The sequence below is a fragment of the Dreissena polymorpha genome, chromosome 4 (genome assembly GCF_020536995.1).
Source record: "Dreissena polymorpha isolate Duluth1 chromosome 4, UMN_Dpol_1.0, whole genome shotgun sequence".
Taxonomy (NCBI): Eukaryota; Metazoa; Mollusca; class Bivalvia; order Myida; family Dreissenidae; genus Dreissena; species Dreissena polymorpha.
In genome coordinates this window covers 93,825,665-93,850,528 of record NC_068358.1, presented here as the reverse complement: position 1 = coordinate 93,850,528, position 24,864 = coordinate 93,825,665, and the positions used below count along the sequence as shown (strand labels likewise).

General features: G+C 35.4%; 2 protein-coding genes across 5 annotated transcripts in view; one reads left to right on the top strand and one right to left on the bottom strand.

Moving 5' to 3' along the window:
- Window positions 1-13,416, top strand: part of LOC127879673 (transmembrane protein 218-like) — a 30,352-nt gene extending 16,936 nt beyond the window's left edge. The window contains exons 2-3 of one of the 2 annotated variants that reach the window (XM_052426665.1): window positions 8,299-8,392; window positions 12,136-13,416. In XM_052426665.1, coding sequence (XP_052282625.1) covers window positions 8,299-8,392; window positions 12,136-12,279 — 238 coding nt within the window. In that variant the 3' untranslated portion in view covers window positions 12,280-13,416. The remainder of the gene's footprint in view (window positions 1-8,298; window positions 8,393-12,135) is intronic. The other variant, XM_052426664.1, reaches the window with a different exon arrangement.
- LOC127879670 (uncharacterized) lies at window positions 1,766-24,073 on the bottom strand. 3 transcript variants are annotated; one of them, XM_052426653.1, is made up of 4 exons: window positions 23,963-24,071; window positions 18,196-19,788; window positions 17,598-17,791; window positions 1,766-2,250 (listed from the first exon to the last, which is right to left on the bottom strand). In XM_052426653.1, exons 2-4 carry the CDS (start codon window positions 19,786-19,788, stop codon window positions 1,923-1,925), a joined length of 2,115 nt encoding a protein of 704 aa, XP_052282613.1. In that variant the 5' UTR covers window positions 23,963-24,071; the 3' UTR covers window positions 1,766-1,922. The 3 variants fall into 3 exon arrangements, with proteins under 3 accessions (XP_052282613.1, XP_052282612.1, XP_052282611.1); XM_052426652.1 differs by lacking the exon at window positions 17,598-17,791 and adding an exon at window positions 3,555-3,748; XM_052426651.1 differs by lacking the exon at window positions 1,766-2,250 and adding an exon at window positions 15,809-16,293 and having other exon boundaries at window positions 23,963-24,073.
- Window positions 24,074-24,864: the final 791 nt, after the last annotated feature.

Here is a 24,864-nt window from a genome sequence, read left to right as displayed (position 1 = left end):
CATAAGGTGATCCCGATAGCTAAAAATCAGCATGCTTCAGTGAGCTAAACACAAGAGGGTCTCGATGCCCCAAAAGTTCACCTGAATAATGGCATTTTAGAATCCTTATTTTGATAACTAACTAATCTAAATGTAACAAATCCCTTCAAGGCTTGGATCACTAAGCGCTGGCAAACAACTTCTCTGGTGGTTGTGTTCACCTCTTTAATGCCTCCTACCACCTGCCATGTCTTTTAGATGCCAGCTCAATGGTGTTGGTTCTTCAGCTGAATTTTAAAAAGCTCTGCTTCAAAATTACTCTGTTTAAACAAGGGTTTTTTCATACCTGGGTTTAATTGGTTTTTAGGTTTTCCATGGAACTGTATGATCAGCATAATCTTGATGGATTGTAGAGCTTATCTTCTTTTATATATGTGGGCAGTTTATGAAAATTATATTTTCACAAATAAAATCTGAGAAAATACTCCTTTTTAGAAAAACACAGCCATCAAAGTTTCAGTAAGGGCTGAAATATATTTTTGTGTAAATTATAGTTATTTCATGTACCAATTCATATGTCTATGTTTCTCATTGAGCTGACAAAAACAAACCATTGATGGTACCATTCTTTTATAAATATGTATAAAGTCATAAAACTTCCAAGTACGCCTTGTTTCACCAACACAACCAACCTCATTAGAATATTGTTTTTGAAAAATAAAGCAAAAACAACCTTGTTTGATTATTTTGTTTGAAAAATAATGCAAAAGCAAGACTGAAGCTTAGCTGAAAGTATGAAGTCAGCCGAGCAATGTTCACGATCTTGAAGAATTGAAACACATATTTGGAAACAGCTTAAATTGCTCTTGTTTCTTTTTCATTTCAATTTTTATCGTTTATCACGACGCTTATGGCCAAGCTATTGCGGATAATAAATGAAATACAAATACCTAGAATAATTAAGTTAAGCATACCATACTGAATTTGATTATATAATCATATTTTTCAGAAATGTTTCTACGATCTAAATTTAACAAGAGCTTTGTCACAGACAAAACAGCAGTCCTCTACCAGACTAATGTGGGGATAAGAACAACATCTCAAGGTTGTTAATGGGTAAAATTATAGTTAAAACCAGGAACCACAATACTGTGCAACAAAAATACTAAACTAATCCAATTATGGCACCCTATCCACACACTGAGTTTCCTCAACACTGCTTGAGTACTTATTAGTTTTTTTTAAATTTAAATGTATTAACTTTAGCTTGCATCAAAAGCCAAAGGTTTCCTGGGACTTGAACCAGTACTTGGTGTCTATTGGGGAAATCTTAAAAACGCTCCCACAGTGGGATCGAACCCATTTACTCCCAGTCACTAGAGGGACACCATTATCACTACCCCACGCTGACCTTTACTTTTAAGTTGTTGCAGGGTCTAGATTTTAGTACTCCAATATTTCCGTTACCATAGGAACCCACAAGTTTTGTGGGACAGATCAGGAATATTTTGATTTTTTGCTTGATCTATTAATTTTTGACATTTGTACTTATTTCTGAAGCATAGCTGTCACAATTTTTGTCCGATGGAAACAACGGAAATAATGCATATTCTCCATATGGCCTTTATCTACATACTGAGTTTCATCAACCTAGTTGAAGTGCTTTTTGAGCTTTAGCTCGAGGGCTTTTTGAGTTATCACATGATCCAGATTCTGTAAACCGATGGACAGACAAACAGACTGGGTATAAACCTAGAGTCCTATCTGGAAAAAAACAGAAGGGGTCTTATTTTACTTTTTCTTCTTTTATTCAGTCAGATTTTGATGAGTGACGGCAAGAATTGGGTACATTACCACAAACAGGCAAACAAACTGGCTTGACAGTTAAAACAATACTGCAGTTGCATATTTGGCTTATAAACATTCAGTTTTGTGCAAAGCATTTATAGATTGTATTCAGCCAAAGCATTTTGCAGTAACGACACATAACATGGATGCACATGAGTTCCATCAAATACATATTCTGCCTTTAACGCATTCCCATCCTCCGTCAATAACTCGTTCACGAAATTAAGCCAATGAAGGGTTTGTTCCCGAAGAAGCTTGGTTGCCAGCAGCCTGTTGAACTGCACCACTATGGGCCTGGTGAGGTCCAGTACAGGCATAAGAGGGTGAACATAGATCTGCCAGCCATGCTCCCTCTGGAGGTCCTTCAACACCTGAAGGTAGATGTCAATCACTGCCTCCATTCCGTCTTCTATTCTGTCATATCTGTAAAAGCAATAGTGAACCCTTGACCACTCAGATACACTCTTTAACACATGTTTTAGTCTCTTAGCAAATACAATTTAAGGGGCCTTTTTACAGATTTTGGCATATTTTGAAGTTCGTCATTTAATGCTTTATATTGATAAATGTTAACATTGGATCTTAAAAGCTCCAGTAAAAAATCAAGAATAAAATTTAAAAAAGGAAAAAAAAGAAGCCGGTAACAGGGCTCAAACCAGTGACCCCCGGAGTCCTGGAGTAAGTCTGAAGTAAAAACGCACTAGCCCTCTCGGCCATTCCGCCGGATACACACAGTTTAAGTATTTTATACATTATATAAGCAATCTTCGTAGTTTCGTAAATTTAAACGACAACAACAGAACTCTCCAAATTATTCAATCGTTTCGCGTTGCAAAACTTTATAATTTTTAGGTTTTCAAATCGTCAAAAGATACATATAATGGCTATATTGAACTATGGTAAATGTTCAGTAATACTGTTTCCTCACAAATATCATAACTAAAACGAAAATTTGCGAATCTGAAACAACTTTTTTCAATTTTGTCAATTTACCAAACCGTGAAAAGATCCCTTTAAATTAAAAACATTTCTTACAAAATTCAAGTTTTCAAGGCTTCATTTCCAACTCTAAGAAATGATGCGCAGCAAACTGCAAAAAAACTGAACCGACTGCGAGTAAGTCACAGACTGTTCTGTTTTTATGCTAGTTGCATGAAGCCTTGTTCACTTTGCTTCTGAGAAAATGATGAGAAAATATATTAATTAGGATACACACCATTACAATCAGAATACAAAAAACATCAACCTTGGGCAAAGCTGGCATAGTTTGCCACACATATAGTTAATCTCTATGAAGTCATATACATGAAACTCAGATAGTTATACATGAGAACCTTCAACCCTGAAGATATACTTATATAGCCATCAATTACTTGCTTCAATTGGTTCCTACATGAATTCTTGCTTTTGCTTGTGCACAAGTAACATACTATCAATTACATGCAAATACCGGGTATGGTTATTCAGACTATTTGTTGTGTGGAACTCTTTTATCAATTTTGCTCAGTCTCAGTACAGAAGTACATATGTTTATAATTTAGGCACTTTAATTAATTCATGCCTCATTATAGTGTCAGGTTAAAATGCCCTTCACATGCCACAATGTTTTTATATAATTTATATATTATATAAATGCACATGTCATTGAATGATTATGAAAACAGTTGGTATAGTACCTAAATCATGCATGAAAACAGTCATACTGCCAAATCAGTATCGCTTAGTACCTGGCCTTTTCCCAACATTTCAGCAGAGCCTCCCTACAATCTATTTCTCCAAGGCCAAACACAACCTTAGCTGCCTTGGGTATTCGCTTCACCACAGAAAAGAAGTTGGCTTTTGGGTAAAAGGTACAGTCTGACTGAAGGTGCCAGATTTTGGTTCCAGTTGATAATACAGGCTTTATTATATAACTGTGATCCTGTAATTAAACAGAAACAAATATAACAAAGTTGTCTTCCCTAACTCTTTCAACACAGGGTGGCTAAAATGGACTGTACTATTGAGTACGAAAATTATAATGCTAAGATCAAGTATCAAAATTTGACAGTAAATTTGTCACCTTATGCAGCTTATAAAGTCGGGTAAGCTGAAGCAAAACCCTTTCCTTCTTGACATGCTATAATATTGAACAGTCAAGCACAATTATTAAAACTCATATTTACATTAAAATTGTGTACGCACCAACAGCATAAGAGTTCAAAAACACACTCAAAGAGTAAAAAATAAAGAAAATTAAGAACTAAGATGGAAAATTTCTGCTCATTTATTTATTTTACACCTTCAAAGACTCATTCTAAATGTAATCAATAATGTTTTAAATACCTGAGCATTTAGCGTTTGCCATGCAGCTGGAATGCAATGACTGTCTCCAACAAAGTAAAGAACATTGTCATCTGGAACAGCCCTCAAGTCAGGTAGATGATCAGAGAATGTTTTCATTATCTCATGTATGCAGTTGAAATACGCAGCTTCATTTCTGATGTTGCTTTTATGTAAATCTCTTCCTTGATAGAAACTACTCATCACTTTCAATAGCCAAGGAATGCCACACAAATGGCCATTGACAAATAGGACTTTGACAACAGTGAACACAAATGCAAGGAAATATCTATCATCATCAGTGTATGTATAGCTGGCCTCTGGGGTAGGGGTCTCAAAATCTAACTCTTTTGCAAGTTCAATCTTGTCTCCTGTACCAGATAAGATGTTACTAAAAATGATGTCATAAATAGTATTTAAACATGAATGCATCATACATCCTATTCCTGGGCTATCATATCTTTTCATGAAATCTTGTGCGAAATTTAGAATTTTTATATGATTATCAATCACTTCAAGTGTATGAATATATATCAAAGCAATGCTTGGATCATTCGGGCTAATTTCAAGAGCATTTTCAAAAAGCTCAAGCGACGAATTTATGACACTGTGGTCTCTTAAACAAGATGCCAGATACACCAACGCAGCTGAATCATTAAATACGGATTTTGCAGCCTTTTTCAGCACTTCCATTCCTTTTGCATCTCTCATCATCTCTGCAAAAACTTCTTTCGCTCTTTTGTCACCCTGTTTTCTAGCCAGAACACCTAGAATTACTGTCATTGCTTCTTCACACTGCTCAGGACCAAGAGAAAAGAGAAGCTGAGCATACTCAGTCAAGGCATCATCATTGTCAAGGTTTTCTCTTAAGATGCCTTGCAATACAGTTATAGCCATGTCCTTTTCATTTTTCAACAAGTATGCCTTAGCTAGAAGTAGCTGGATGTTTTGCTTTTCTTCTTTCCCCATGCCCCCTTTGCTTCTTGCATATTTAACACACTTCATAAGAGTGTCAAGTGCTGCTTCAGCATCTTTGCAGCCAATGTAACATTCACCTGCTAAAACCATAAACTCAACATTTTCAGGGAATGCCCTCATCCCCATTTCTGTGTATTTCAAAGCCTGTCTTGGCCTATCAGCACGCAAGTAAACCTGGACCAATCCTTGCAAAGCTGAGGTCAGAGGTCAAATATATGTGGCCCAAATCGCTTATTTTATGAATACTTTTGCAATATTGAAGATAGCAACTTGATATTTGGCATGCATGTGTATCTCATGGAGCTGCACATTTTGAGTGGTGAAAGGTCAAGGTCATCCTTCTAGGTCAAATATATGGGTCAAAATTGCTAATGTAATGTAACTTCTGCAATATTGAAGCTAGCAATTTTATATTTGACATGCATGTGTATCTCATGGAGCTGCACATTTTGAGTGGTGAAGGGTCAAGGTCAATGTCATCCTTCAAGGTCAAACATCATATAGGGGGACATTGTGTTTCACAAACACATCTTGTTGTTAATTATGTTTACAGCATGCACATTCTTAAAATTGGAACAGCTTATCAAAACCCACGACTCAACCAGAACCTTACTTTCAATTTGCCAGTTTGACACAGTCAACACATTTGATTATTTTGATGTAAACAGATGATAAAACATTTGGAAAAAAGGCAAGAAATCAAAAGACAAAATATAAAGAAGTATTTTCGTAATGATTCATGGTTATATATTTATACAATATTTGAGATGTAATTTATTTATGAAAATTGCCCATGACTCAACCAACATATAGCATATCAGTAGTCCATATAGTAGTTCACAGTTTTCCGCAGCTGATCAATGCCCATCCCTTATCAGACCTCTTTTGTGACAAATAAAGAAAAGTGATGAATAAACTTAAAAAACATACAAAATTTAGCTGAATTACAACCTTCGGATGTTATCCTTTGCATGCAACTAAACAAAATACAAAGCGGACAAAAACAAAAAACAAAGTAACTACAGAGCCATTATTTCTTGCTTTAATGCTACCATTTGCAAGTTTGTGATTTATACAGGTAAACATTGATAAGTATTTGCAGCTCCAGTGTTCCTTAGCCCTTGCGACAGTGATCAAAATCTGCACCTTTGGACAAAAGACGGCGCATTGCAACGGCAGCAAACCGTTGGGTTATAAAGCTGAGAGTTGAATTTTTGCAACTACCTGTATGGGTTGAATTTTTTAGACATGACTTATGGTACAGTGACATATTATGATGATGATTTTATTTACATTAGAACAAGACTCTTTTGATGACATCTCAGTTTACTATCATTACTACCATTGAAAAGAAAAACAAAAAACTAAAAAGTGAGGAAAAAAACATGTTCTACTTCAATTCTAAAGCTTACTTCATCTAAAATAATTATACATTAATCCATTGTCCACACATTTTTATATTCTGTTGGTCCCCTTAAAAGACATTTTCATATAAATTGCAAAGTGAAGCAAACGAACTAACTATTGTAAACCCAACACGTGTATCTCCAATTTTCAATGGAGGAACATCCCTTTGATGTGACTTCACCAGAAATAGGTGAATCATGCAAGTAGTGAATGCTATTGCAGATTGAATTGAACTATGGGCTTTTGGTAGTTAAATATGCTGTAAATAAACACATTTGACATGGATTTCACAGGAGTTAAATAATTCTTAGAAACTTAATTGTTTGTTGAATTGTTTACTGCGCAGCTACATTTAGGCTTAGCATATAGGAAAGGTTAAGATTTTCCTCTAGATAAATTCTAAGGAAAAGCTTTAAGGGATTATATTCAAACAAAATATGCATTATCCATATTAAAATGACCCCATAGGCAAAAGTGTGTACCTTTTATTTAAAATCTTTGAAAATTAGAGGCCTTATATACATATAAATGTATATACAAGATAGGCAGCAGTGAGTGAAAAGCTGGTAATCTAGTGTGCTCTGTATTGGCTTGAGAGATATCGCTCAAAATTATTACATTAATTCCTCAATTTTGATTACTCTTGTTTTTAAGTTTTCATAATAAAGGTCAAAGGACCTTTGTTATACTTCAAAATATTACATATAAGCTATAGAGACAGGTTACACATTTACTTAACCTAGCAAAATTGATTCAACTGAATTTCTGCATAGCATACATATATTGAGTTAATTTTATATAACTAGGTACATGTATTATATTATTTCTAGAATAATCCAAGTGATATAGTTGTGTTAGTAACTTCAATTTATGTGTTGAAATCTGGTACTGGTTTGTGAGAATTACCTGTTTGACATTTTCCTCAACATTGTATTTTTGAATCAGCACTTAGAAGCAAACTTAAGAAGACTGTGTAGTTCAAGTTGAAACGATTTAAAACTTACGGATATAGCTTAATCAGAATATAAGCGTGGAAACTTGGATGGGAATTTGATAGACTTGTGCTTAGACTGTAGGTTTTTGATGCAGACTGTGTGTAAAATTGTCTAGAAACTTGTGTGGTACTAAGTTTGTTCAAATGACCAATGATTTGAGAATGACCATGACCTAGGGGTTACTTGATTTATTTAGACTTGTATGGCAAAATAAAAAAGGCAAAGATGTGTATATTTAGCATCCCATGGTTGCCCTTTACGTAGTTTGTTAGAATCATGCCTTTGAGGTAACAGTTACCCCCACCATAGTGTTTCTTTTTTTTAAAAATCTCATATGAAGCTGGGGGGAGGGGAGTTTATTGGTATTTGACATGTAGCATGGCAGTCTTTCAACTGCCCACTTTCAAGTTTTGTTTTGCAGAAAATAATATGCACATGAATTGCCCTTAAACGATGTCAAGTTACCGTACTATCACGATTTTGGCAGGATGTTGGGGTGAACTATTATTTTCAGTACATGTAGATATGATATCATATTCTTGTTGTTTTTGCCATTCTAAAGTTTAGGTTCTAAGTGTGTTTAATGGCATTTAGGCCTTCTTGTTTAAATCTGATGCATAAGTTACTTTATTTATCTATGACATTTTTTAGAAAAATTGATATGTTTACAAACTGTGATGAAGTGAGTCCCTTTAAAGGAATAAATTTACATGACTTTGTATTGTATAATAATCCCATTGATGTATGCATGATGTCCACACTGTTTCAGGAATATTGGAATAGTGATGGTACTAGTGGCATTGCTCTTCAGCATTATTCTGTTGGTCCTGCCTAGGGAAGACTCCTTAGCTTCATCTACAAAGGTAAATGGTACCAAATGCTAACAGAAATAGAGTGAAGAGCCATAATACTATGTCAATTAGAGAAAAGTTTAATGTAGACAGATCTTGTTTGGGGATTGCATTAACATAGGGTCTTTGAGAGCAAATTTAATGCGCTACCACTGGTCCATTGCCTTGAAACTAGGGATGGCACAATTATTCGAATATTCGATTGAATGGTCAGTATTCGAATGACATAATTGATATTCGCATATTCGCATTTTTTTCAAACGTAACTGCCTTAGTTTGTAATGACCTGCGAGCCGCTTACTAATTGGCTACTGAAATCACTTGATATTAACATGTCTGATGTGACGTTCTCCGTGTCAAACCAGGTATGTGTATTAGTACGCTAATACACATACCTGGTCAAACTGATAACGCGGCCCGTATCAGCGTTGATTGCGCAATGCAATATCACACTCTAAGAAAGTCCCCGAACTGTTGTTTGTCAATGGGGTGCCAATTACCGACTTCATTTGACTGGCGAATAATAATTAAGTTTCTGTGATCACAGTATGAACAGCCATTAAAATGAGTATATTACTCATTTTGCGCATAATTTATATTTCACCTGATCTGTCGATCAGATCTCCGACTTTCATTCATAAAATACCGGATTATTACGCTGGTGGAAAATGTATCGGCATGTTTTGTTACAGCGCGTGCTTTCAATGTATAAGCTCCGCCCATAATTATTCCAGAATAACCCATTGACGATTTCTTCTCTGTTTATATGAAATTTGGCACGTGCTGTGTTAGAATGCTACATCGAGGCACGCTTTACGTAACCTACTACGGGCTTCTTGGATTCTAACCGGCATCGGGCGGCTAGGCAACGACATATGACATTATTCTCGTTCGGATAAATACGACTTTGTGTTAGTATTGTGCTTGTTGATTTTGCAAAGAAAGTGCATTAATCGTTCAGCGCAAAAAATGACAAAAGTGTGTCGTTCTTGCATAAAAGTACGTTATAAAGCAAAATAAAATTATATGACATGATGTTTTTCCTTATATTTGTTCTTGAATATGTGGTGTACTTTGCATGCCTTATGATATGTTTCTTTATAAAAATGTACACGCAATCGTTACTTTAACATTTCAAATAAAAATAAAATGATATAACATGATATTTTCTCTTCTATTTGTGCCCGATTACAGAATCGGTCATAGTATTAGCCGACAGCGATACAATTATTTGATAGCAATTTTAGCAAACAGCATCGTATTCAGCATACAGATATAACTTACAAAGCAATGGAAGTTAACACAGAACAAGTTTCACTCTTTTCTGATATATTTCGCTTCAATAGGCTTTATCAAAGTTTGTTTTTACAATAAAGCTACATTTTCTATCTATTTCTCATCACAACAATTGTATATTCAATTGTATTTCTGTGTCAATTTATATTAAATATCGCAACTGGATACGAAACTGAGTAAAAGAAGTTATATCGAGCCAGCCATTTTATGCGAATATTCGAATATTCGATTGAATAGATTTGCGAATATTCGAATACCGATATAGGAATTCGATGCCATCCCTACTTGAAACTTAAAAGAATCCTTTAAATATTAAGGTGTACACATTTACCTAATGATAAGATCTTGAAGATTAACCCTTTCCCACTCAGAAGCAAAGTGAAAATGAATGAATTCTTATTCTAAACAACACCAACGCCTGTAAGCTGTAAATTCAACTCTGTAAGATTGTTCCTGGGATCTTGCAATAAAGCTGCAGTAATCGAGTGATTGTAGGTCAGATTGACATTTGCAGTGAATAAGCAACACCTTGGTGCTAACAAGAGTTATTTACAACTTATTGAAAAGCAATGCCTAGGTGCTAATACATGCTTTTCATGGCAATTATCACTTATGGCAAGATTTTCCTGTAAAATAAGTTCTCATTTCAATATGGTAGCCTTCGTTGCCAAAGCAATACATTAGACCTGACTTAATCATTATTCTTTCAAAGCATAACAATTTCATACTCAACAATGATTAACCCTTTCCCACTCAGAAGCAAAGTAAATATTGCTATGTGCATACAGCATAAAACCAGAACAGCCTGTGAATAACTCGCCGTCTGTTCAGGTTTAAGCTGTTAGGTGTTCATCAGTAACTTATGGTTGGAAATGAAGCCTTTAAAACTTGAATCTAGTAAGAAAGGTCTTTAATCAAATTTAACTTTATAAGGGACTACAAACGCATCATAATACATATTTAAGTGGTAACAGGTTAAAAACGTTAAATAATTGTGTATGCCCGGAGCATTTACAGGAACTTGGAGGTATCTAGTGATTGGCCTGTCTGTGTTTTCTTGTCCATATTAAGAGGTAAACCCCAAATGACAAGTTTTGAATATCATTTATAATGCTTCCTAAAAAGCTTTGATACTTGAATGTTGTTGAACACTTTGACCTCACCTTGACAATTACTGACTTTTGGACATTGACTTATTTGAAAGGTCAGAACTCTTGGTTAACCTGAAATGACACATTTCATCTAACATCAAAACCCCAAACTACAAAGCTATGATACTTGCATGGATGTTATCTATGAACACTCTTAACACACCGACTTCACCTTACCGTATTTTGACCTTGACCTACTATTGGATTTATTCAGACGGTCAGAAGTCTTGGATTAACCCAGAAAAGATGTTTTTTCTAACATCAATATTTCCTGCACAACTTTGATACTAGCATAAATGCTGCATATAAACCCAATCTTCATATCCACATCACATGACCCCTTTTTGACCTTGACCTTGACAACGTTTGGTGTAAGACTTATTCATAAGGTCCATATTCATGGTTAACCCAAAATTATGTTTTTTTGTCGTACATTAATACTACCTGCTACACTTGACATCATTTTCACCTTGACATCGACTTACTATGGAATTTAATCAAATTGGCCAATAAAATCAATACTGACAAAGCATCCACTGAGGGCATATGCATTTATTGAACGCAGCATCTTGTTTCAGTCAGTGGTGAAGGTCACAAGGGCTTGTAACTCAATATTTAATCTTAGCAAAGGGGGAAGAGGACAATTACAACGAGCGAGGCATGGTATAGGGGAGATAACCGTGTTATGGTTAGGTTAGGGTTAGTGTTATGGGTCAGGTTAAGGTATGGGTTAAAGCTTATCCTAACCCTAACCAGACCCTTAACACTAACCCTTACCCTAAACCTTACCCTCTAACCCCCTATGCGCATTACAATACCATGCCTCGCTTGTTGTTGTTGTCTGCTTCCCAAGCAAAGGTCTGCATATTAGAAATTAAGTATACTTGATATTCTTGATAGAGAAAGAGACCAATTTTGATATTAAAGGGCATCAACATCTCATTACAAAAAACTGAATAACAATTGGACATAATAGATTAATTGGCTCAATTTCCTTTCCATGATTTAACTTTGTACTGCTTAGATACATACTTTGACGCATTTGTAGTCCCTTAGAAAATTAAATTTAATTAAAGACCTTTCTTACTTAAATCAAGTTTTAAAGGCTTCAATTCCGACCCCTAGATACTGATGAGCAGCAAACAGCATAAAACTGAACAGACTGCAAGTTACTGGCAGACTGTTCTTGTTTTATGCTGTTTGCACATAGCCATTTTCACTTTGCTTCTGAGTGGGAGAGGGTTAAAAATGTGTTTTGTTACTGATGTTTAACTATGTTAAATATTTTGTCTGTCTATCTTTTCACAGATTTATGATTACTCCGTCATATACCGGTCATTGTTGATAGCAGGCTGTGCGCTGTTTTTGCTGATTGGTCTTTTTGCATTTCTGTTCACCCACGCCATGATGCCAATCTATGCCAAACCATTGCGACCAATGAAACTGTCCTGAAAAAATTTGAAAGCAACATTATTATGTGACATTTTGACTAGTGTTGAAGACAGTGATCTGTGATAGTGACTGCCACAAGTGAAAAGTAGGAAGAAATGTAACCATGGTGACTACATGTATTCTGTATGGTATCGAAGTGTCATCTTTAATTTTAATTTTTTCTACTCTAGTTTGTTTATAATCATAAAACATACATGTAATTGCAGTTTTTGTTTCATTTCAAACCAAAACAGATCAAGTTAAGACTTTCTTGAAGTTCAAGTCTGACAGGCATAATGATATGGAATCTCAGTAAAAAAAGGTCATACCTGCATTCATTGTGCTCTTGATAAAAAATCACCAGTGTGGCCACTTTAATTACAAAGTTTGCCAATTTGGGACCATACTTGATGTTTATTGACATATGTTGTTATTTCCATAATGACAGCAGTTTGTTCCATTTCTATAAATATTATAGATATTTTCGTTTCCAACCCCGTTTTTTTGTCACTTTTAGTTTGATTTCCTGTTGTTTTCATGCCCCCGGTAGGGTGGCATATAGCAGTTGAACTGTCCGTCCGTCTGTCTGTGTGTCTGTCCGTCCAAAAACTTTTAACATTGCCCATAACTTTTGTAATATTGAAGATAGCAACCTGATATTGATATTTGGCATGCACGCGTATCTCATGAAGCTGCACATTTTGAGTGGTGAAAGATCCAGGTCATCCTTCAAGGTCAAAGATAAAAATAAATAAATGCAGTAACAAGCTTTAAAGGGAGATAATTTCTATTTATCATTTGGCAGGTACAGATCATTCGTACAAGGAAAGTAATATTTTTTTAAGGGATATAATTTAAAAAAATCAAAGCGGCGCAGTAGGGGGCATTGTGTTTCTGACAAACACATCTCTGGTTTTAAACAAAATTCAACATGCCTTAATATTTTGAAGCTGCGTTTTTCTTTTGCCTTAATAAACTGTCATACATGTAGGTTTGTGAAGTAAGTTGATGCGGCATGATTAAAAGACTAGTGAATAGTATTGATTAACAATACTGAACATTATGATAAATGAATAATTATTGTAGTCTTAGGATAGTGCTAGAGTTGTTTTTTTTTTACATAATTTTAAGTATGAGTAATAAAAGGTACAAAAATTGTGCTCTCGTTTATATTATATATTTTGTACATGTACCTATTTTGTGCAATTCAACGAGTAAGTGTTGTTTTGACTTATCCCCCCACACCTACCCCCTCCCCCCAAACAATCACTGATCCATGTAGTAAATGGACATATAGAGTTTACGCTGTTCTTAAATACAACTCAAAACCGTTTTAAGATATTTACTGAAACTTCATCCATAGAAACCTCATTCAGGCATTGCTCTGGATTGCATATAAGATGGTGGGATCAGGGTCACTGTAAACATGAGGGCAATGATGGCACTGAAGCGCTCACCGCGACTCAAGGTGAACATAATGTTAAAGTGACTACCTAGTGACAATTTTTAACCCCACTTGACCTAGATTCAAACAAAGCATTAATATTATCAAAATAAAAATTCAAATAAAAAATGCATCAAGATTGAGTCGTAAATGTGGCCTCTAGGATGGTAAGATGTCTTGAAGATTCAACCTTTTTTTATAAATGCATGTGACATAGATACGAACTCAGCCTTGATATTGTTAAGATAAACATTCAAACAAGTTTCATCAAAATGAGTTTAACATGCCAGCTAGAGTAGTTACCATTTAAACATTTACCACTGATAAAGAATGACAAGATGCATAAGGTGATCCCGATAGCTAAAAATCAGCATGCTTCAGTGAGCTAAACACAAGAGGGTCTCGATGCCCCAAAAGTTCACCTGAATAATGGCATTTTAGAATCCTTATTTTGATAACTAACTAATCTAAATGTAACAAATCCCTTCAAGGCTTGGATCACTAAGCGCTGGCAAACAACTTCTCTGGTGGTTGTGTTCACCTCTTTAATGCCTCCTACCACCTGCCATGTCTTTTAGATGCCAGCTCAATGGTGTTGGTTCTTCAGCTGAATTTTAAAAAGCTCTGCTTCAAAATTACTCTGTTTAAACAAGGGTTTTTTCATACCTGGGTTTAATTGGTTTTTAGGTTTTCCATGGAACTGTATGATCAGCATAATCTTGATGGATTGTAGAGCTTATCTTCTTTTATATATGTGGGCAGTTTATGAAAATTATATTTTCACAAATAAAATCTGAGAAAATACTCCTTTTTAGAAAAACACAGCCATCAAAGTTTCAGTAAGGGCTGAAATATATTTTTGTGTAAATTATAGTTATTTCATGTACCAATTCATATGTCTATGTTTCTCATTGAGCTGACAAAAACAAACCATTGATGGTACCATTCTTTTATAAATATGTATAAAGTCATAAAACTTCCAAGTACGCCTTGTTTCACCAACACAACCAACCTCATTAGAATATTGTTTTTGAAAAATAAAGCAAAAACAACCTTGTTTGATTATTTTGTTTGAAAAATAATGCAAAAGCAAGACTGAAGCTTAGCTGAAAGTATGAAGTCAGCCGAGCAATGTTCACGATCTTGAAGAATTGAAACACATATTTGGAAACAGCTTAAATTGCTCTTGTTTCTTTTTCATTTCAATTTTTATCGTTTATCACGACGCTTATGGCCAAGCTATTGCGGATAATAAATGAAATACAAATACCTAGAATAATTAAGTTAAGCATACCATACTGAATTTGATTATATAATCATATTTTTCTGAAATGTTTCTACGATCTAAATTTAACAAGAGCTTTGTCACAGACAAAACAGCAGTCCTCTACCAGACTAATGTGGGGATAAGAACAACATCTCAAGGTTGTTAATGGGTAAAATTATAGTTAAAACCAGGAACCACAATACTGTGCAACAAAAATACTAAACTAATCCAATTATGGCACCCTATCCACACACTGAGTTTCCTCAACACTGCTTGAGTACTTATTAGTTTTTTTTTAATTTAAATGTATTAACTTTAGCTTGCATCAAAAGCCAAAGGTTTCCTGGGACTTGAACCAGTACTTGGTGTCTATTGGGGAAATCTTAAAAACGCTCCCACAGTGGGATCGAACCCATTTACTCCCAGTCACTAGAGGGACACCATTATCACTACCCCACGCTGACCTTTACTTTTAAGTTGTTGCAGGGTCTAGATTTTAGTACTCCAATATTTCCGTTACCATAGGAACCCACAAGTTTTGTGGGACAGATCAGGAATATTTTGATTTTTTGCTTGATCTATTAATTTTTGACATTTGTACTTATTTCTGAAGCATAGCTGTCACAATTTTTGTCCGATGGAAACAACGGAAATAATGCATATTCTCCATATGGCCTTTATCTACATACTGAGTTTCATCAACCTAGTTGAAGTGCTTTTTGAGCTTTAGCTCGAGGGCTTTTTGAGTTATCACATGATCCAGATTCTGTAAACCGATGGACAGACAAACAGACTGGGTATAAACCTAGAGTCCTATCTGGAAAAAAACAGAAGGGGTCTTATTTTACTTTTTCTTCTTTTATTCAGTCAGATTTTGATGAGTGACGGCAAGAATTGGGTACATTACCACAAACAGGCAAACAAACTGGCTTGACAGTTAAAACAATACTGCAGTTGCATATTTGGCTTATAAACATTCAGTTTTGTGCAAAGCATTTATAGATTGTATTCAGCCAAAGCATTTTGCAGTAACGACACATAACATGGATGCACATGAGTTCCATCAAATACATATTCTGCCTTTAACGCATTCCCATCCTCCGTCAATAACTCGTTCACGAAATTAAGCCAATGAAGGGTTTGTTCCCGAAGAAGCTTGGTTGCCAGCAGCCTGTTGAACTGCACCACTATGGGCCTGGTGAGGTCCAGTACAGGCATAAGAGGGTGAACATAGATCTGCCAGCCATGCTCCCTCTGGAGGTCCTTCAACACCTGAAGGTAGATGTCAATCACTGCCTCCATTCCGTCTTCTATTCTGTCATATCTGTAAAAGCAATAGTGAACCCTTGACCACTCAGATACACTCTTTAACACATGTTTTAGTCTCTTAGCAAATACAATTTAAGGGGCCTTTTTACAGATTTTGGCATATTTTGAAGTTCGTCATTTAATGCTTTATATTGATAAATGTTAACATTGGATCTTAAAAGCTCCAGTAAAAAATCAAGAATAAAATTTAAAAAAGGAAAAAAAAGAAGCCGGTAACAGGGCTCAAACCAGTGACCCCCGGAGTCCTGGAGTAAGTCTGAAGTAAAAACGCACTAGCCCTCTCGGCCATTCCGCCGGATACACACAGTTTAAGTATTTTATACATTATATAAGCAATCTTCGTAGTTTCGTAAATTTAAACGACAACAACAGAACTCTCCAAATTATTCAATCGTTTCGCGTTGCAAAACTTTATAATTTTTAGGTTTTCAAATCGTCAAAAGATACATATAATGGCTATATTGAACTATGGTAAATGTTCAGTAATACTGTTTCCTCACAAATATCATAACTAAAACGAAAATTTGCGAATCTGAAACAACTTTTTTCAATTTTGTCAATTTACCAAACCGTGAAAAGATCCCTTTAAATTAAAAACATTTCTTACAAAATTCAAGTTTTCAAGGCTTCATTTCCAACTCTAAGAAATGATGCGCAGCAAACTGCAAAAAAACTGAACCGACTGCGAGTAAGTCACAGACTGTTCTGTTTTTATGCTAGTTGCATGAAGCCTTGTTCACTTTGCTTCTGAGAAAATGATGAGAAAATATATTAATTAGGATACACACCATTACAATCAGAATACAAAAAACATCAACCTTGGGCAAAGCTGGCATAGTTTGCCACACATATAGTTAATCTCTATGAAGTCATATACATGAAACTCAGATAGTTATACATGAGAACCTTCAACCCTGAAGATATACTTATATAGCCATCAATTACTTGCTTCAATTGGTTCCTACATGAATTCTTGCTTTTGCTTGTGCACAAGTAACATACTATCAATTACATGCAAATACCGGGTATGGTTATTCAGACTATTTGTTGTGTGGAACTCTTTTATCAATTTTGCTCAGTCTCAGTACAGAAGTACATATGTTTATAATTTAGGCACTTTAATTAATTCATGCCTCATTATAGTGTCAGGTTAAAATGCCCTTCACATGCCACAATGTTTTTATATAATTTATATATTATATAAATGCACATGTCATTGAATGATTATGAAAACAGTTGGTATAGTACCTAAATCATGCATGAAAACAGTCATACTGCCAAATCAGTATCGCTTAGTACCTGGCCTTTTCCCAACATTTCAGCAGAGCCTCCCTACAATCTATTTCTCCAAGGCCAAACACAACCTTAGCTGCCTTGGGTATTCGCTTCACCACAGAAAAGAAGTTGGCTTTTGGGTAAAAGGTACAGTCTGACTGAAGGTGCCAGATTTTGGTTCCAGTTGATAATACAGGCTTTATTATATAACTGTGATCCTGTAATTAAACAGAAACAAATATAACAAAGTTGTCTTCCCTAACTCTTTCAACACAGGGTGGCTAAAATGGACTGTACTATTGAGTACGAAAATTATAATGCTAAGATCAAGTATCAAAATTTGACAGTAAATTTGTCACCTTATGCAGCTTATAAAGTCGGGTAAGCTGAAGCAAAACCCTTTCCTTCTTGACATGCTATAATATTGAACAGTCAAGCACAATTATTAAAACTCATATTTACATTAAAATTGTGTACGCACCAACAGCATAAGAGTTCAAAAACACACTCAAAGAGTAAAAAATAAAGAAAATTAAGAACTAAGATGGAAAATTTCTGCTCATTTATTTATTTTACACCTTCAAAGACTCATTCTAAATGTAATCAATAATGTTTTAAATACCTGAGCATTTAGCGTTTGCCATGCAGCTGGAATGCAATGACTGTCTCCAACAAAGTAAAGAACATTGTCATCTGGAACAGCCCTCAAGTCAGGTAGATGATCAGAGAATGTTTTCATTATCTCATGTATGCAGTTGAAATACGCAGCTTCATTTCTGATGTTGCTTTTATGTAAATCTCTTCCTTGATAGAAACTACTCATCACTTTCAATAGCCAAGGAATGCCACACAAATGGCCATTGACAAATAGGACTTTGACAACAGTGAACACAAATGCAAGGAAATATCTATCATCATCAGTGTATGTATAGCTGGCCTCTGGGGTAGGGGTCTCAAAATCTAACTCTTTTGCAAGTTCAATCTTGTCTCCTGTACCAGATAAGATGTTACTAAAAATGATGTCATAAATAGTATTTAAACATGAATGCATCATACATCCTATTCCTGGGCTATCATATCTTTTCATGAAATCTTGTGCGAAATTTAGAATTTTTATATGATTATCAATCACTTCAAGTGTATGAATATATATCAAAGCAATGCTTGGATCATTCGGGCTAATTTCAAGAGCATTTTCAAAAAGCTCAAGCGACGAATTTATGACACTGTGGTCTCTTAAACAAGATGCCAGATACACCAACGCAGCTGAATCATTAAATACGGATTTTGCAGCCTTTTTCAGCACTTCCATTCCTTTTGCATCTCTCATCATCTCTGCAAAAACTTCTTTCGCTCTTTTGTCACCCTGTTTTCTAGCCAGAACACCTAGAATTACTGTCATTGCTTCTTCACACTGCTCAGGACCAAGAGAAAAGAGAAGCTGAGCATACTCAGTCAAGGCATCATCATTGTCAAGGTTTTCTCTTAAGATGCCTTGCAATACAGTTATAGCCATGTCCTTTTCATTTTTCAACAAGTATGCCTTAGCTAGAAGTAGCTGGATGTTTTGCTTTTCTTCTTTCCCCATGCCCCCTTTGCTTCTTGCATATTTAACACACTTCATAAGAGTGTCAAGTGCTGCTTCAGCATCTTTGCAGCCAATGTAACATTCACCTGCTAAAACCATAAACTCAACATTTTCAGGGAATGCCCTCATCCCCATTTCTGTGTATTTCAAAGCCTGTCTTGGCCTATCAGCACGCAAGTAAACCTGGACCAATCCTTGCAAAGCTGAGGTATGGTTCTTATATTTCTTCAGAATATCCTTATAGATTTCTATAGCTTTCCTGTACCTTTCATTTCCAACATGAATCATTGCAGCATTTATCATACCCTGGGACTGTTGATCAGTTTCAATTTCTGTAACCTTTTTGCTAGGTGCAGCCACAACTTGGGTGGCAGGACTTTTATCAATAATGTCAATAAAGATGTCCTCTGCTTCTTGAACACTATGTTTAATTGTATCAAATGTGTTGATTTGCTTTCCTTTGCAATTTTTGGCACATAATTCTATGACTGATGCATCTAGTGAGGGGTACTTTTCACATAACTTTTTCTTGAATATGTCTATTGCATGCTGAAATGTTTCACTAGTTGGAGTTAGCTTCAGCACAACAGTGAACTCTGGCTTCTCACAGTGCATATAGAACTTCATCTGTAAATAAAAAATATACTGCATATTTAGATTTAATGAACAATGAACGGAAAAACTGTTTTTTCGGCACCACCTGATGTTCCTTATAATGTATAGTAATTTAAGTCTTCACGCTTACTTAAAGCGCTGGTGAAATGTTATTCTAAATTTCAGAAATTAATCATTTATATAGGATGTTTTTTATCTGTTTCTATGGAAGCATAACCATTCAGGATAGTGGATTATATATGTGACGGTGAAGACTCATTTTAATATATTTAAATTGCTTAAATGAAAGTGTTAATTTGTCTTAAACTTTAAGTTTGAGCACGAGAATCAATGAGAAAATGATTCTTTTGTGTTATCAGTTGGTGGCAATAATGAACACCATTTTTCTGTTGTTGATTCTTATCATTAGTACAAGTTATTGAATTTGTTGATTCTTATCATTAGTATAAGTTATTGAATATTCATATAAATGAGAGGTTAAACATAAATTTACAGATATTTATATAGAGGCTAAATTCCCTGAAACTTCATTTTGGCCAATGACATATAGAAATGATCTTTGAATACTACTTCTACTACTAGTAGAGTGAGTTACTCATCCAATAACGATTAAAATCTCTTGAGAATTTGTTTGAAATGGCATGAAGAATAGATTTGTTTGTTTAGGTTTATAATGATCCAGTGTGATAGTTTAATCATATACAAAATTGTAGGTCACTCAAACAAGGTTAACTCGCGGGTCGGATTATCTTGCCATATTTCATTCGCGCCCTCTGTATTTTGTTTATAAACAAACCTGCGTGACATACTTGTCAAATCTGTCAGAAAACATCTCCCGCTGCCAGTATGAATAGATGTTTTATAACAAAAAGGCTTAAAACTCAGACTCTGATAATATTTGATTTTTTATATTTTAATTGTTTTTACAAAAAAATCAGACAGTGCTTGAAAATAACTGTGATATTTATTTTATTTCTTAAATTCCATATATTTAAATTGTTATATACATCATTGATTGTTACTTTAAATGGTTTGTCAGATTTTTGTTTATTCATGTTTAATTTAATATTTGTGCTGTTCAACATATTTACAGCGTATCTACCTGATGAAAAAATAATTAACAATAGCGGACAGCTGGTGTTGTTTTTGTTTCTACCGCAGTTAAAATTGAAGGATTTTCTTCATAAAAAGGCAATTATCCAATGAAGTGGAGCTAAATATGTTTGTGTATTAAACAATTTATCTGATATATGAAGATGGTTTCTAGATGCAAGTGAATATTAAGTACTGCAAAACTACCGTGTTGCAGTCTAGAAACACAACAATATACAGGTATGTACTTTTTTCACAAAATATAAATGTTTTTTTTGGCACAAAAACATTGAGCGCAAAAACCTTGCATTACGCAAAAGATCAAGAAAAAGTTTTGTCAGGATTCATTTTATTCCTAGGCCGTAGGGCTAGTGAGAAAATATTACAGATTGAGGTCTAGTTCTCCTTGAATGCTCTGTTAACCGATTTTTTTATGCAAAATAATTATGTCTCACATATGTCTATAAAGTTGAGTTAAATCAACCTAAAACATTGTAACAAACAAAATACTTGTTATCACTGACATTAATTTGGGAGTGATTTGTGGAGAAATACTTATAACAAAAACTTTATACAAAAAACCGTTAGCCGAAAGCCGAAGTTTGGAATTGACGATTCAATCTGTTTTACGGATGTTTCGGAGATATAGGGTATATTTCAATTGGTTGATTAGTCACAAGATCTATTTCACTGTCTGAGGATTACGGAGATAGTCGATAGTGTATTTTCGAATGCGTAATACTCGGCTTTGTCGATTGCAAAAACATACACATTTAAATGGGCTGTTGACGTGTTTGAAACTTTGGATTAATATCAATACATGGGTGAAAGTAGGAAATTCCCAAAATACTGAATATAAATCTGGGGGCCTGGGGAAGCTCCTGCATTTTAGCTTATTTGAAACAAAGAAATCACTGCTCCTTAGCTTAAAGACACCTGTATTTTTAAGTGATTCAAAACAGAAAAAACAGTTAGTTTGGCTAGAATATATCACAATCTATTTCTTTAACATTTCATGTAGATCAAATGTGATAGGCAAAATCTTTAAGATAACACTAAACTTTCTCAACTATATACAAATATTTACAGTATAATATAGATCAATGAAGATGTTATAGCAATACATTTTCTGTCTTGTATTTTTAAGTTATTTGTTTTTATATCTTATCTAGTTATTTACTAATGATTTTATTTACACGTCCGGTAATTTTTCACATGCGCAACGTCCTCGGCGTGAGATTTGAACGCCTTTTTCCCATTTGATTGGTACTTGATCGTTTTGAAACAGATATCACAATATCATATGCGCTACCTGGAATGATTTTTTGTTTGTTTGTCAAACCAATCTCCCCATTTCTCTCCGCGAGAGTCTCTTTCATGGAGCCATTCCCATCGCCACTTGTTTTTCACATCACTTTTAAGTTCTTTTGTGTCGAACCCCTGAAGCAAATACATGATTTGGTCGTGCTTTTTTGGTTTCGGAAGTTATTTTGACTTGTTCGCCATATTTTTTTGAGAGATAAGACCGTTTTATAACGTCGATTTCCATTGGTTGACTTAAACCAATCAAAACGTTTTTTTGGAAACCAAGTCAGATTCACGATTAACTTCGAGTTATTTCATGCGGTAAACCATTTCATAGACAAAGGAATCGTAAATTATCAGCAGATTTCGTCAGAATATTCTAATGAGGTGACGCCATGCTGCCTTCTGCATGCGCAGAGGGTTTGCGGTAGACATGTTATTTCGGGCGAATAGTGCCCAGAGCGATAGAACGATTCGCGAGGCTATAGAAAATGAAAGAGCAATACGCCCAGGGGGATAGACTTATAGAGAAGCAATGGCTGCGTCGAATCTATAATTAAATATGGGTTAACAGAACAGTGGGAAACCAATTAATCACGTCTGGAATCGAGCGTATTTTGTTTATTTTGTTTGTCGGCATTGCTGGACATATGGCCTACCCCCCCCAACAAAATCTCATCGGATTTACATGATTCACGAAAACTACCTCTGAGAAGCCAAGAAATACGGAATTCCGTTATAATACGGAACACTTTCACCCATGTCAATATTATGCGAGCATACCAAATCACGTAATTTGTTTTAATTTGTGCATTTTGAATATATTTACGATCTATTTGTGTTTATTTTATACTTATGACAGAAAATAGTTTGTGGCTAATTTTTCTAATTAAAGCCGGAATCCAGGTGGCATCTTTACATGAATAAACGTGTAATCAGTTGCAACTCCCAGCAACCCGGAGTCAATAGCTTGGATTATTGCAACTGCCGATTGAGGTAGTGTGTTGTGACGTATCCAGTACGGTACGGGCGGGTATGGGAAGTACAGGTTTTACCCTTATTCTTGCGGAAGTGGGGTTTACAAACTGTGTTTTCACGCTCTCTTATGATCCAGTAGTAGACCGAGCAAGACGTGTTCTCAGGAGTAGGTATTTTCCCAATCCCTGGCCAGTTTCTATAGTGTTTTAGTAATATTACCACTAGGTTTACTTTATTGGCGACAAGGATTAAAGATTAAAAGGAGTGTAGTAAAAATAAGGTCACTACCAACAGCCTTGCTGTGGGGCTAGCTCTTTTGCGACGTGGTTAAAGTGTCGGACTACCACTCTGGAGGTCGTGGGTTCAATCCCCGGCCTGAGCTCAGTATTTTCACAATAATGGCGACGAGGCAAAACAGTACTGTGAATGTGGGAGTCGGTCTGAGGTGTTTAATGGTTTCTGGGAGGGCCAAGCTGATGCAAGACATGCTGTAGCGGGCGTGTCTGGGCCTTGAAACATTAAAAGGGGGAGGAGTGTAGTAAAAGTAAGGTCACTTCCAACAGCCACCACTCTGGAGGTCGTGGGTTCAATCCCGGGCCTGAGCTCAGTATTTTCACACACTGTGTAATGTGATCTCTTTAATATCATCACCGCGAATTCTCATTTCATATATTAGAATTACATTCTGGACTTATTTCTTATCATAATTTTGATAGTATCTGAATAATTTGTCCGTTAAAAAAGTCAAGTGTGTGTCATAACTGCATAAACACTCGCACAAAACGGAAGCAAACAAAACAATTACACTCACTGTCTATGTTGTTTGCTGACGACGCGAGGAGCTAAACCCTACTATATTGTAAACGGTTAGCCAACACTAATTTTCTATAAGCCTTGTTTCAGAGATGTGCCCATTTGTTTATTGGAGTTAAATTACAAAGGTGAGCATAATTACACGTTTGCATTGAAGTATGTTTTACCGTCTTTATATTAATGCAAATACGAATTGGTATTTGCAATATATGCTTATTAGGCCCTTAATTAATTAGAAAGGTAAACAACTTGAATTGATTAGAATTTTTCAAAATAGTAAATGCTTAGATTAAAGCTTTATAAATAGAAACAATGCTAATTATAGTTACCTTATCATCGTGATCATCATGATCATCATGATCATTATGATCATCATGATCATGATCATCATCATCACCACCATCATCATCATCATCATCATTATCATCATCATCATCATCATCATCATCATCATCATCATCATCATCATCATCATCATCATCATCATCATCATCATCATCATCATCATCATCATCATCATCATCATCACCATCATCATCATCATCATCATCATCAAACCCTTGACCGGTTTACAGAAATGCTCCAGTCAGGTCTGTTGAATGCTGCTAAGAGTAATTCATCCATGGGAAGGGATGTCTATTCTTTTACATTACCCATCCAGCTTTTCTTCTGACGGCCTCGACGTCAACCTCCCTCTAGCGTGCCACGGAGAACAGTCTTGCACAGAGAGTCTTGCCTGGTGACGTGCCCAAACCAAGCCAACTGTTGTCGTTTGACGGTCGCCAGTAGGGGATCTTGTGGACCAACAAGTGTTGCAGTCATGTTCCAGATGAACTCGTTGGTCTTGTGCTCCGTATAAGAGATGCGGAGCAGTCTTCGGAGACATCCATGTTCCAATGC